Here is a 15,721-nt window from a genome sequence, read left to right as displayed (position 1 = left end):
AGAACAACAAATAGAATGGCCTCCTTCTCGGGCATAGGCTTAAGTGATGGGTATATTTTAAGTTTGTGTTCTCAAACCCATGCAGTACTCCTTTCGCTGCCATCAAAAGGAGATAACACAAGCTTGCTGGTCGCTCAGTCAAGATCTGTATTCTGCTGCTGTTTGGACTATCTATCTCCCCTAGGCATCAAACTGTCCATGTACTGTGCCCAATACTTGGGTAGCATCTTTGACATGCTATGGAAGGGCTTGTCACTCATTAGTAGCTGCCACCAGTGTATCTGGAAATCCAACCCCCCCCAGTGGGTCTACCGGTGTCTACTTCTCTCTTGGAGGGAAATGTGGCTCTAAAGGTCTATCAACTGTACGTGTGTCCTATTTCATCTAGGAGAGCCATAAGCATTGTCATCCAAGGAAGGAGCCTTGCTACCCCAACAAGTGCCTGCAACTGAAACAGATCTACTCCCTCTATTTTGTTTGCCTCACCTCTCTATGTCGACTCAACTCCAACTGATCTAGGGTATCTTGTAGCCTGCCTAACACTTGTACTATCTATGGCTGCCAGAGTCTTGAACAACTCTTGGTCAGGATCCTCCTGCTTGTTCTGCCTACCCTGCTGTCAGTGACTCTGACTGCCATCATGTAAGTCACTCATATTTGTTGGATCCTCTATATTATGATCTTCTTATACCTAAGCTCTCTCACGGACGTAATAACTGCAAGCTTCAAATGAACTCAAAACCTTTAGGCTAGTAGGATTATGCTTTGATATCTTCAATAGGATTTCAAGGCAAAAAGCTGATGGTTTTTTCTGTTTTTTGACTTTGACCAGCATTATGAAAGAAACCTATTTTTTAGAGTCCTCCAATTTTCTGATTTCTTTGTGTGCTTTGATATATTGATTTTGTCTTTTTGATAATATGAAATGCAATGAACAAAGTTAAAAAATTGAAATGAAGTAATATTAAACCAATCTCACACTAAACTGAAACAAATCTGACTTTTATTCTTCAGCCAATTAGACATCATGAAAACCGTACTGGGTATGAATTGGATAAAATGATTGTTGATGAATTTTTGATAAATTTCAAACTATGCCTACTGATTAGCCCTGAAGATTCTAGAAGCAAAATACCCCTTATCTGCTACATATTGTACTCCCAAGGTTAGCGTCAGCTGCTGTCCTAGTATTTACAGCCAGCTGGAAGATATTGGGCTTGCTTGGATGGTACACCTAGCTAAAAGTCTTGTGCGATACTTTCATTCTATCCTCTTAATTGCTGATTTGAAACAGATCACATATTTAGCTCAAGCCAATTATGAAAAAAGAAGCCACTAGCTGTTTCACTCAATTTCTTCATTGATGTTTATTCAAAGGCCATGGGTTCCCAGGTTGCCTCATATAGAACGAGGGTCTTTCAGATCTGAGTTGGTATGATATTAGGGCAGGAACTCAGTGAAAGGGGTCTATATGAATTGAAATATGTACCTTAATAGTGTCAGCTCCAGTATGGGTATGAACTACCAGCAGAAGAACCTTGTTATAGAAAACAAGCATTTTGAAAGTTTCTAGTTCATTCGGTGAAGAAATTAAAGATACTTCCAGAATAGGGGCCACTGCTCTGTGAAACCTTTTTTTAAATATTCTCCGTATTTGCTTCTGAATAGGCAAAAACAAGTACTTTCTTGAAGAGGAGTAAACTGTTTGAAATCAATTTTATATTTTTCATGTTTGCCCCTAGACAGGATGATTATGCTTGTTTGCCCCCTAATTGATTTTACCACTTATACTTTCCTTCAAACCTATTCCATACTCACACCTGAGTGTGCCCTGAAGCATATGCTTGTGTAATGTGTTCCAAAATTGAATTGAAATAAGACTTGACTTATTACTTTAGTACGTTGCCTGAATATTTCTGTTTATTCAGTTCTTTTATAGTAACTATGCATTTTAAAAATTCATCATTTCTTATTTTGGGTGTATTTCTCATGTCCTTCGAAATTTGTATATTGTGGTTCACATTGACATAGGTTGTGTTTTTAGATAATGCTTGGTGAACATCCGCTATTGTATTTTACACATCTCATTCTATCCAATATTCTAGTGCTCAGGCAACATGGATTATTCTTCGGATGACTATTGTGAGATTAAACTATAATCGAAGGTTTCTGATGCTTAGTAAATTAATATTGAACTGTGAAGCTCAACGTCGAAAACTGATAATAATGCAAATAATTCTTGTAATCTTGGATAGGACACTAGCCAAAGATGGTGTTTCCCATTCCATAAAACCTTTCTATATGACCTGAAACAGAGGCGATCTTTAATTCTAGCCTTGACAGATAAAAAGTAAAATAAAGGGAAATGGTTTTTGGTTTTGATCATGGCAAGAGATATCCAACTAGAAGGTTACATTTATGCCTTCTTGCATTTCGAAATTGTAGCTGTCATTGCATACTCCAAATAAATAGTTTTAGTGGCGTGTCAAATGTGTGTCCTAGCTGCTTATTGGTGAATATTCTAGAGGTAAAATGGAATGTTTGAACTGTACCCGTTCAACTATTCTCATGGTCCTCCATATATTTTGTTCATTGTCTTCCTCCACAGGTTCTTCCTTCCAGAACACACCCTCATATGCAAATGAGCTCATTTGGAGGCTATATATTGAGTGGTATACGCATATGCAGCAGTGAGGATCAGCAAGCGGCAAACTCTTAATTGTCACCGATAACTGATGGAAGCGTAGTCTCGAGTTATAAATGATTTTTTCGTACGATTCGTAAGATTGATATCTTTCACAAGTTACAGGATGTGAAATTTGTAATAATATAACGAAAAGCGCAACACAGTATAGCCTTGCTGGATTCAGAGAAATCAATTTATTTCCATCCAATTTTTGATGATTTCCATGTATTTGTTAGCTACAGTTGAAACCGTATTAGAAAATGGAAGTAAGAATGAACCTACTATGAGAGTCTAATGATTATTTCTGTAGAATATATGTTTTCAGAATATGATCCTTGATATTGTTACGTAAAGATATTCTTTCTAGAATTGGATGATTAATTCATAGGCATACTGAGCATTGATAATTGTCAAGAAGAATGAATGCAGATTTAATGGCATATCAAGCTTTGGCATTCAAATTCTCTGAAAGGGTTCAGGGGATGATTTTGCAAGAGTCAAACTCCATTTTAACATCCGTATGTATGATCTTTTGTAACAATGACTGCACAGAACATAGCCTATATATCCAATATTTTTATCTTCCCGTGCAAATATCATGACGATCTAGATCGATGCTAGATTACTGAATGGGAGGTGTTCTATTTAGTATTTGGTAGTTCCTGACTTCTATGAATAGCGCGAGAATCAAGATTGTACTGCTCTGCCATAGAGAGCATGCTTTTATCTTGTAGCTAATGAAAGCAATCTTCATGACACAAAACTAAAAAATAGGCAGAAATGATGACTAGATGACCCTTCTTAGTGGCGTTTTTTATTTCACGTCAGAGGAATGTGATTCTTGGCTACACCATATTGGAGTTTTCAAACTAAGATTTGATGAATATATTGGAACGGCAAGGAAATTTATAAGCTTGCTGGAAGCCACTGCAAACGATGCATGATGGTTCGATCTCTCTTCAATTATTGGGTCTTCAGGGTTCGATTAGTTGGGAACGGGTAAATATACTAGCACTTGCACCCAAAAGAGGTGCAAGGGATATGTCAATAGGTTTTAGATCTGAAAGTATAAAAGAAGATTTAGATATAATACAAAAAGAGAGTATAAAAGTGATAGTTCACAAATATGTAGCATTGCATAAGGAAGTCTTGTACATAGTAGAACTTTTTTTGAATGAACTAAAGTTACAATAGTGTCATATTGTATATCTTTTAGGCAGAAATTTTAGCATTGAGATGCATAGAAAAATATAAAAATATTTTTAAAATGTCATATTTGTAAATATAATTTGTTTTTGTGTTTCTTCTTTCTTATCAACAAGTGTGAGCTTGTAGAAGAGTAAATGCTACAATTAATAAGCCGAAACAAAAAAGGTTTCATTAAATCACAAGAGGAAATAATTCAAATTGTATTACCTAAATCTAACTTTACATACCTAGGCTTTGTGTGAGATTAATTGCAGGTTAGCTTCTTTTTTCGTTCTAAAAATGTTCTATGCATTCTTTTTCATTTTGCAATATCAATAGAAAGAAAAGGAACAACACTTGGTGAAGGTTTTGAGAACGTGGTTGTAAGAAGAGTGGGTTTAACCATGGAGAAAACTATGTAGTTAAGTTTGCTTGATGGGTTAGTACTAAAATGGGTAACCTTATGGGAAGTCTTGATGCTTCACCTTTGTGAACATCACCTAGATACAATGAGTGGTAAGTGTTCCTTTCATTCTCATGAACATTATCATGAGAGATGAGTTTTGTAATTCAATACTTATAAAACATGATTGAAAATACTACACAATTGAATCTTGTTAGAAATATTAAAATATGCTGAGTACAATTAAGAGAAATGAAGTTTGTAATATTTTATATTTTTATTTCATTAAATACATTACAATTGACAGACATGTTTCATCCAGTAGATGGTATTGGAGCATTAATCTCCAATGCACTACTTGAAAGATCTATTATTTGTATAGGTTGTCGAGGATTAGCCATGACCTAAAAAACCAAACATTTAATGAAATTCAAAGCTATTATGATTAATTTGAAACTCAAACATTCTATAGGAAAAAAGTGTGAATATAATTGTTTTATAGCATTAGACAAATGCATAGAAGTTAATCATTGGAGTATTGCTTCACATAATATAGTATTGCTTTTTAATAGATTTTTTGAACATATGAAGCTCATCTCTTTGATGAGAATCTATTTTATATTTTTTCTAGTATTCTTGGAATGTTTTCAATGTTTGTCCATGTACTTTTTCACATCTCTAATGAGAATATTGAGGATTGTATGTATGGTCAATTTTCTTGTATATAAATCATGTTTTTTTGCTATTCAAATATAATAGAGCATGTTGATTCTTTGATAGAGGGCTGGAAAAATTAATTAGAAGGCAATTTTGTTTAAAAGTGGTCTCTAGGAAAATTTGAAAAATAAATATAGAAAGATATGAATCTTTTACACTTTTTCAGTTTCCCCCCCCAATAATAGAGCTATCAACTTAAGTCCTTGTTAATGAAATTGATGTCATGGTTAAAAATGCACTTACCATAGTGGAAAATTCTGTGTACAAAATAACAAAAAATCTCTTGCTCTCATGGTTGAATGGGGAGACTTGTTAAATCTGTCCAAGATTACATAGATGCACTTTAATTTGATGAAAAAATGCATCCCCATTGAAGTAGATGTTATGATATTAATCAAAATTGCGTGGAAGCATATAGTAATTGTTCAAGCCTTTGTAAAGCTGAGAAAAAATGGTATTTGTCCTTGCAAAATAAAAAGGATTAATTTTCATAAAGTAAAATTGTGCAATGTTTGAAGATGGGAAAGATCAAATACGTGCTCCTCAATCAACAATCCAAGAATGTCTATTTCTATATTAGGTTCCTATATCATTTATCACCTCCAATACCTTTTTCCAATCTTCTTCTTCTTCTATGCCAATAACTACAATATTTCTTACAACATTTGTCTCTCTTTATGAATAAATCTAATCACATATTGTCTTTGACAAGTGCTCTTGAACTAAATATTCTTCACAAGATGTTGGTTGTGGAGGACATGACCATGCCAGATTCTATGCTAATGTAAAATACAACTAAACTTTAATATATTCTAGTGAGAGGAACCATTTTATTAAATACCTTACAAGAGATGTATTTTAAGTAGATCATGCCAATTAATTTAAAAAAAAATTCTCAAATATAATAAACATGAAAGGCCATAAATTTCTTAAAGTTCCAAACTATTCATGTCATTGCTACATTTTGTAAATTTTTATAAATGAGTAATTTTAGAAAAATCTCCACATTCCATTGAAATCAATGCAAAAATGCAAAAAGGGTATTGAAATTTAAAAGTTCTTTATAATTTGCAACCACATTTACTTAAAGATGTAGATTTTATAAAATTGACATTAAATATTGTTAGTGATAGGATCCATTAAATCTGATCTATAACTTGTAATAGCACTTATAGATATTTATGTGTCTTCCAAGTTATTATATGAATGAATATATATATGAAATAAAGAGCATGTCTCTTGAAGAGACATGTCTGTTTAATATATTAACCTACATTAGTTATAGTTATAATACAAGTAATATATTCTCAATATATTATAATGGTTATATATATATATATATATATATATATATATATATATATATATATATATATATATATATATATATATATATATATATATATATATATATATATATATAATATTTGCCATATATTATTTATATATCTCATATATACAATATAATTTATTCGACAGAATTATAACATTAACACTCCCTCTTAATGAAGAAGGATAAAACACATAGATATTATACCATAGGTAATATTTCAAAAATAATACATATAGGAAATCTTTGATCAGAAGATTTCTAGAATGTGATATCATGTAAGTATTGGCCTATCAAAATATCAACATATGATATTCACCAATTACTATTTGATATCATATTTGGTAACATGAGCATTGGCCTATCAGAATATCAATCAAATGATATTCACCAAATATTCTGAGTAATGGCCTATCAAAACATCAACTAAATGATATCCACCAAGTACTCAATGTGGTACTGGCCTATCAGAATATCAAGGCAAGATATACACCAAGTACTAAAAATATATCTATACAAGCAACTTGTAGATAATCAAATTAATGATATCAACTGCCTAGTTGTTGATTCATAAGATAAAACCTTTACATGAAACAATTTCATAAAAATGAATCATGCTACAAGTTATTGTAAGGATGTCAGTTTACAACAACTTCTCCTAATACAAGTGATAATCATTTAAAAGTCGTCACTTCTTCATGATGTACACAGGGGACAGACTCATACATGTATGACATCAAAAGTTCGTATGAAGTCTCCACGAATACTGACATATGGTGTTGTCACAACATTCACCATAAAAACATATCAGAGAATAAGGTTTCTCCCTCTTAGTTTGATATCAACTTTTCTAACCTCTTAGCACAAGGTTCTCTCCGATGAAGTATCAGGCTTCCTCTGAATCTGTTATCATCCTTCTGACCTCTTGGTAGCAAGTCATGTCATGCTTCCTTAGTTCAATGGTTATCTTGATAGCATAAGGCTTTCCAGCCTACATACATGAGACGTTATCCTATGAATCATAGTCCTTTAGCTGTTATAGTTTCTAACTAGTGGAGAATCCATCAATCAAGGTCTACTCCTTCTGAACCAAGATCATCAAAAGTTTGATTTAAACATTTATTATTTTCTACTCCCTCTCTTTCTCCAAGGTTGCCTCTAATGAATCGTTAGACTCCCTCTCATAATTTTAATCAAGGATATTTGTTTCAAGAAACTCACATTATCCAACCTAATCACAGCTTCTTTGTGTAATCACCTAAAAATGGTCATCTAGACTATTAGCCCCCTTCTCAGCATTTTGGCTAAATTAATTTAATCATTTACTTAGACCAAATTGCTAATAATCAATTTATTTGATTATAACCTATAGTTTGACTATGCTATCCTAAGTTCATTATTTGATTAAAAGAACATGTCCCCTTTTAATTAAATAAAAGACCACATTCTTCTAACCCACTTAAAGTGCACACATAAAGTCATTTTTCTATTTTGCAATTAAAAGAAAAGGCTTTGTGACTTTTGTCTTATATGACAAGTCAACTTATATTCTATTGGTTGACTTGTGTGTGCACATGGATCACTCCTCTTTTCGAATTCAACCGTTGATCATCCACCATCTTCATCTTGATCTCCACCGTCTGTACATCTTTAAAAGGGAGTGAGCTTTCCCCCTCAAAGGATCCATCCTCATTTTGAATATTGTTATGTTGCAGATTTTCTAACAGGTTTCTTTGGAGCTTTGTGGAGAACTTCTATTTCTTGTCTACATTCTCTCATACCATAGCATTTTAGCTTAGATTCATGTTGCATGTTAGTTTAGCTTCTATTTTGCAATAATCTATCTCACGTAGCTTAATATTTGGATTGTAACACTCTCATCCATGCTTAGAATAGCTGCACTTTTCATATTTATTTTAGTTTAATCTTTAGTTGCATTGCATTCTTGAAGAACTCCTTGGGACATTTGCATTCTTGCATCTTGTCTTTAGAACCTCCCATTGCATGGTTTAATGGCAAGAAGAGTATCTCTAAGGCTCATCTGAGAGCCTTTTTATTCTTGAAATATACTCTCTTGCACTCCGTGGATAGGGATCTCTAAGCCGGCATCCGAACATTCCAACTCATGGAATCGTTTGGATAGAAGGGTTTATAGTGGGACACAAATAAAGTGTACACTTTGAAGCTACTATCATAAGATTGAGTCTGCAAAATTTTTGGTAGCATGCCTAATGTACCAATCTTCTTTTCCTGCAAAAGCATCTTCAGAGACAAAGGAAAAAAAGATCAAGGCAAATAGCTCTTTATAGTAATTATAAAAATACAAAATTCTGAGAGACTATAGAGTAGATACATGCAATACCTGAGGATAATAAATACTTATCTACAATAATAATATAAGTTGCTCCAATGAAGGTCCTGCATCAAATCAGGAAATGCCTCCATGTAAGAATTTGTCAAACAATTTGAGTACGTCTTTTTTTTTACTCCCATATAAGGACAGTTCAAATGGGAATAGAACATTGGTTATCATTCCCCCTTACAATGTCAGATTCCCACTCTTATATCGTCGAGTAATTTTGCATCACATCACATAGATTTCATGTTCAATACTCAGCCTTGGTACCTCAAAATCGCGATTGATATCACACATATCATACCACTCGTGGCACTGTCAAGAGACTGACATTCACAATGGTTTGAAGATTGTAATATCAATTATTTACCTTGGAAATGCTCACCGATAACTACCATTGAACACTTGTATGAAAAATAATTTGCACCGGGATTCCATCATTGCAAGGAGCAGTGATAACATCTATTTTGTGTAGAAATACCAGATCTCACATATTCACGAAAAATTGGCGACTTGCGAATTCAGTGATTTTAGATTGACAATTAGTTGTATAGTGTTATGATTCATATTATTTCAATAGTAATATGTGATCAGTGACATCCTACAGTCTTTGCGGACGTGGCTATATAAATTAGGAAATTTCGCTGCGCATATAATTCTGGCTTGCATAATTTAAATTGAGATGGTTGTTATATATGGTAGACTTGTCTCACGCATCGTTGCAAGTATACATGGAAGATTTGTTGTTTATCTTTTATAAGTTTACATGCCTTCATAGAAACTATATTTAATTTCTTTTGGGTGCCAAGCCAAGGACATGAAAAAATAGTATAAATCCTCTGTTAGATGCACCTCATCTTGATGTCCTCTAATTCCAATGGTGAAATATATGGACGTCTCCCCTTTTTAGTCATAAACTTGTCTGAAGTATATATTTTAATCGATTCTCACCAATCAGTGCAACTTGTAGTTCAACATCTAGAAGATCAGACTTCCTACAATGGTCTTCCACCATTGCCGCCAAGTCATGACACCCTTGACACATAAGATTAGCAAGCTACGGTCTTTTATTCAACGCACCATACGCTCACATGTAAGCGAACCTCCCTTTGGTTCTCCACTGCTCACACTCAACCACTGGTATGATCACGCCCATTGACATCCTTTCAAATTCTAAGGAGCGTGGAACCTACCATTATAGCAGAGGTAAGTCTCTGTATAAATCAAATCTTTCTCTTATGCTGGCTCTGATTTATCGTAGGATCTTTTATCATCTTAAGCAGCCCAATATAATACCAAATGCACACAATCAGAACATTAAAATTTCTAAGTAATTCTAATGAACAATAACGGTCTTGATAATACTTGCTCCTGCCATGATCAACTCGCCTTCTATCCATATATTCCTCAATGAATTTGGCACAATATTTCTTTGTGTTGTTCACTGCGGCACCACACCCTTGTACAGCCTTTTCATCGGTCATTGACTGCACTGTCCTCACCGTAATCAATGTGCACTTTACATGGTGGATCTTAGACTCGAGGTCTCTCTCTGCAACGACAATGCCATTCAATGGATAACCGATTTTTCATATCAACTTATTGACCTTATTACTAACAGGCTTGGGAGTCGCCTACTCTGATACCATGTTAGTGATAGGATCCATTAAATCTGATCTATAACTTGTAATAACACTTATAGATATTTATGTGTCTTCCAAGTTATTATATGAATGAATATATATATGAAATAAAGAGGCATGTCTCTTGAAGAGACATTTCTCTTTAATATATTAACCTATATTAATTATAGTTATAATACAAGTAATATATTCTCAATATATTAAAATGGTTTATACATACATACATACATACATACATACATACATACATACATACATACATATATATATATACATATACATATACATATACATATACATATACATATACATACACATACACATACATATACATATACATATACATATACATATACATATACATATACATATACATATATATATATATATATATATATATACAATATGTATACACACACACACACACACACACACATATATATATGTTAATTATTCCATATATAATATAATTTATTCGACAGAATTATAACATTGACAAATATGACCATTAAATTGTAGAAGTGATTCATGTAGACAATACAAACTGTTAAGGAGGAGATTATGGAAATATTGTATGTAATGTATGGCAATTTGACTTATGGAAAATATCTCCTACTTATCAATTGATGAGCTTAAGGGGCTTTCTAATGAATGGTTCATTTAGCACAATACTTGGTGAAGGTTGCAAGAATAATGAGTTTATCCATGAAAAAAACTTTGTAGTTAGGTGTGCTTGAGTTGGAGTAGTGCTGAGATGGGTAACCTTCCGAGAAGTCTCAGTGCTTCACCTCTATAAACATCACCTAGATCCCATTAGTGTCTTGTGTTCCATTCATTCTCACTCATTATCACTATTATAAATCAAGCTTAATAGGGTGTAGTTTCTTGGCAAATCAAAAAACAATCTAAAGGAGTACCTTTATCTACAGATAAAATACAAGGAAATAGAGGTCATGTGAGACCATAGATTGAAAATCTGAAAATTCTGTGATTGAAGAGTTGCAGAATAGAGTGTAGATTTTTAGAAATGCAAATAAAAATCTAACATAGTATCTTTGTCCAAAGATAAAATACAAGCTAAAATTATAGGGATCTGAGACCCTACTTGCATAAGGTACGAGATTTGAATTGGTGCTAAAATTAACTAACAAATATTTTAATGGCAACCAGAGGGGCAACAAGGTGATAAACAACAGAACATGGGGGCCAAGATCATACCATGGATACTTCCTAAAGCTATTTAGGACCAATTCCTTTTGTAATGCAACCAAGTAATGTTATCTCAAAACTCTTGTTTGAAATTTACAATATTGGAAAAAAAATAACCATATTGATATGTTCAAGCATTTCAGTGGGAGATGTGAATCCATCAGTCTTGAGGTAGAATAGTTGGAGAATTCTAACCATATTCCAATGCAACTTCTTGCGTTCATGAGGGAGGACACTAGGTTGCAATAGCTTTCTCAGTAGTTTTTGTGTGCTTTGATTTATGATTTGTCTAATCCTCTTAGTAGCATTTCAACAGTTGTCACTGGGTATTCTTTAATGAACAATGTCACATAGTTCAACTTTCCTTCCCTAGCCTCCCTCTGCAAAGCATATGAAGAATTTAGTTCCTCTCCTCAGCATTCTATTAGGATAAAACTTACTTAAGTACTTCTAAGCATGAACTTATATTGGTAAGTATACAATACCTTGTAGCTCTGAATGTCATTTAAAAGGTGCCCGCAGATATTGACAAGTTCCATAAGATTGGTATACTCATGGTGGCAGATGGCTTGCTTTGAAAGTTTAGGCCCTAGAGAATAGAGTGTTATGAGAACAATCGGTTCCAAAGGAATTGATGTTTTTCCATTTTCCAAGTAATCCTGCATAGATGGTATATATCCAGTTTTGGCCCACTCAGCCTCTTTCATCATCCTAAATACTGTACTAACATTTATATTCAAGAAAACATACACACAATTTCCTATAAATGTGTGCTGATATCTCGACCTTGAAAAACATGGGCATTTTGGGCAATATCATTGACAGTGTTATATAGTGCAGAGAACAGAATTTTCACATTATCTGAAAGGCTATTTATCCTTGCTAGATCCCACCTGCAGAACATCAGAAACAAACATCTTGAATTGCAAGGTTTATATAAGACAAGAGTTTTAACTAGGTCTAGTGAGACTTGCAATGGAGATTATCTTCAAATGGAACACTATTGATATTTTTATGATGGCCATCCATTTCAATACAATTTTAGATGCTCATGCCAAAATTACCTCTCCACAGCTTCAAGAAAGCATTCATGTTCTTCAGTGGAGCCCCCACATCATAAAAGTCATATATGACTGTAGTGAGAACTGCATTCTTGGTTGCAGAATTACCTCTGGCCGTGACTAGATCTGATTGAAAGAATACAAAATAAATTACCTCTGGCCGTGCCATACCATGCCCTATGCCCGGCAGAATTTTATAGTCGGAAGAAGAACAAATTTTGCAATTCCACCTCTGCTTTTAGCGAATGAACTGAGAAATTTCTTCTGTGAGTGTACATTGGGGACATCATTTTGCTTTCTACACAGTACCCCTTCCATTTGGAGCTCGCCATTTTCTTCCCCTAAGAGGAAGACTTAAAAATGGTGCTTATGAGAGATTTCAGAGAAGATAAAATGGTTGTTGGCATAAACTTACGCACTTCACTTACCGGCAACTGAAAACAATTTCCAAGGAAGGTTTGATGGTGTGAGTCAATTTCCAAGGAAGGTTTGACAGTGTGAGTCAATTTTCGGCTGGAGGCAACTCCACAAGGAAAGCCTATCGACTAATAAATAATGTTGAGATATGGGAACATAGAGATAGAAGACAAGGGATAAAGACATTCAAATTTCAGAAAAGACAACAAATATGCCTGTCCAGGCCTTGTTCCTATTAGAATTTTAAAAAGCTAAGTGATGGTGCAGTGGGCTCACCGTGAGAGTCAAAATCTACGGTGTTCTTTTCATCCAGGAGAAGCAAAATCTTGCACCATAGTTGTCATCTATCATTGTAAACAATCCCACAGAGACCAAATATGACCGTTGTGAAAATGGGCTCTCTCTTCCTCGTTGCTCACCCTCTAAAACTAGATGTTGCAGGTAAGCGTCGTCAAACGGTTATATTAGAGGGGTATTCTGCTTGAAAGAGAAGCACGTGATCATTGGCATTTACATCTGAGACTCATTCCAGGCGTTGGAATAAGATAAGATTGTGTGGGGGGCAGATCATGAAAGAGCTTGGTAAAAAACATAAAAAAACCTCTTAAATAAGTGCCCAAAATAGGAGCTTTTGAAGATCTGTGTGGGGTTCATGGTCATGGCCATGCACAGCTTATACTCTGCAATGTTGCTGGTTTTGCTCATTGTTTCCTCATCCATTGCTGGCAACTTGGGAGGTATGTATTCTGTGCTTTAGAAATCTAGTGGCACGCAAGTGACAAAACAGATCGATAACGTGTGAAAGAGAAAAACATGCAATGAATGACGTGATTTAAAAATTGATGATTACACACAATATTCAATCAAGATAAAATCTGGTAGATTTGACATAAAGATCAATCACCCCAATTCAGATCGGAAAATAGTTTTCTGATAAGTTTTTTTTTTGTCGGTGCGAGACAACTTCCGGCTGGAGTGAACTCCAGTGGGAAAGCCTATTGACTAATAAATAAAATTGGCTAATAAATAAAATTGGCTAATAAATTGGGAACTCCCTTTTTAAGAGTAGCATTGATGTTTAGAATATCACACATAGCTTTAACACCTCGTAGAGATCCATCTTATGAAATATGTTTCTAGGCCTTTTTCTTTGCTCTCATGTACTTCTATAAACATTTTAATTTATATATATGATGAATAGCATAAATGTGTAATAGAACAACTTGTTGAATTAGAAAATGATTTTTTTATACAAAAATGTCGAAGTATATGTACTATTCAATTGTTTTTAAAAATTTACATAATGAATTTAGGAATATTTTCTGAATACACTTACTAAAAAATACACATGTATGGATTTACTTAAGAGTAACTCACTGATTTACACTAAATGCAAGGAAAAAATATTTTTAGTAGTATGCCTATTGGTGGTTGGATGCTTTGCTTATACTTATAATTTATAATAGGTTACTAAGGTGAACAATTCAACATCATTTCTATATTTGGTAAGTGGATGGATTATTCTCATGAGTTAATATTTAAGTTATTAAAGTTCAAGTAAGAACAAGTTTAATAATATTAAATATTAAATGACTTTATGATATGACAAAATAAAGAAGGTTAAAGTGTATGTAAGTCATTTTCACAGTGACTTTATAAAATAATAACATATAATAAAAGTCATTTTTATCCCACATTGCTTTGGGATGTGTTTCAATTGCCTAAAGAGGCTTTACAAATTGATAACACTATCATTTGATGCATGTTATAAGAGCATTGATTTGAATTCATTTTCTTGAGAGGCATGGCACTAAATTCAACTTTCAACATATTCACATATTTTCGTGTGCTATAGTGGGAGTATTGGACAGATTTGAAGTCCTTTTTTCAAGATTTGAAAGTTTTGAGAAGATAGAAATGAGGAGTTTTATTTCATAATTTGCTCATGATCTGAACACACAATTAGTTTATGACTTTATTTTCAAGATGTATCTTAGACATAATACACATTGTCAACACTCTTTTCTTTGATATTTAAACGCTTCCAAATTTGGCATGAATATATTCTTTGCAGCTAAAGTCATGGGTAATTGACAATGCACAAGGTTTGTGGTACTTGAACCACATTGGGCAAGAATGTGGAGTTGGGAGAATAGACAACCAATATCAAGGTTAACATTCACAAGAAGAGCAAGCTATATGGATATTTGAAGCATTTGACGACCTGTCTGCTCATTGGACATGTAGGGAGTCACATGTCATGATGCATCAATACATGGTGTTGTGATTTACAACATGAATGTTATGATCATAGTCAATTGTTCAAGGTATTTACTTTAGCTAAGAATCTCTATATTTTTTAGTGGTTCACACTTGTCTTATTCAATATTTGTAATTGGTGGACTACCTTATAATCAAAATTTAAGCATTATATTTGGATTGATAACTTTTTCTATTTGTTTGCCAATTTTATTCTCAAAATTCTTAGTTTTAATGTTAAGTTTTTGTCAAAAAGACTATCTTTTAAATCACTAATTAGCTATTGGAAGTTAGCTGAAATGTTAAGTATTTGTGATTTATAACTTCCTAATTAATGTGAAAACATATTATCTACACCTTCTTCCAGATCATGATCATTTCCTTGATCTTGTTGAGATTTATTTAGAGGCATCAAAGAAGTGGACACCCTTGCCTTTGAACTTTTTAGCATT

General features: G+C 33.5%; 1 protein-coding gene across 6 annotated transcripts in view; it reads left to right on the top strand.

Moving 5' to 3' along the window:
• LOC149542861 (eukaryotic initiation factor 3 gamma subunit family protein) overlaps positions 1-15,298 on the top strand; it is a 236,684-nt gene extending 221,386 nt beyond the window's left edge. For 4 of the 6 annotated variants that reach the window (XR_016355539.1, XM_089797772.1, XM_089797775.1 and 1 more), the window contains one exon: positions 2,609-3,280. Coding sequence is in view for 3 of the 6 variants with exons in the window: in XM_089797772.1 (XP_089653898.1) it covers positions 2,609-2,719 (111 nt within the window). In the remaining 3 variants the exon portion in view is untranslated. Of the gene's footprint in view, positions 1-2,608; positions 3,281-15,084 lie in introns of those variants that run through there. The other 2 variants (XM_089797773.1, XM_089797776.1) reach the window with 2 other exon arrangements.
• The last annotated feature ends 423 nt before the right edge of the window (positions 15,299-15,721 follow it).

The sequence above is a fragment of the Cupressus sempervirens genome, chromosome 8, assembly GCF_028749045.1.
Source record: "Cupressus sempervirens isolate cs-2001-9-10 chromosome 8, ASM2874904v1, whole genome shotgun sequence".
NCBI classification, from domain to species: domain Eukaryota; kingdom Viridiplantae; phylum Streptophyta; class Pinopsida; order Cupressales; family Cupressaceae; genus Cupressus; species Cupressus sempervirens.
Note: the sequence above shows the minus strand (reverse complement) of the source record. Positions and strands in the feature narration are given on the sequence as shown.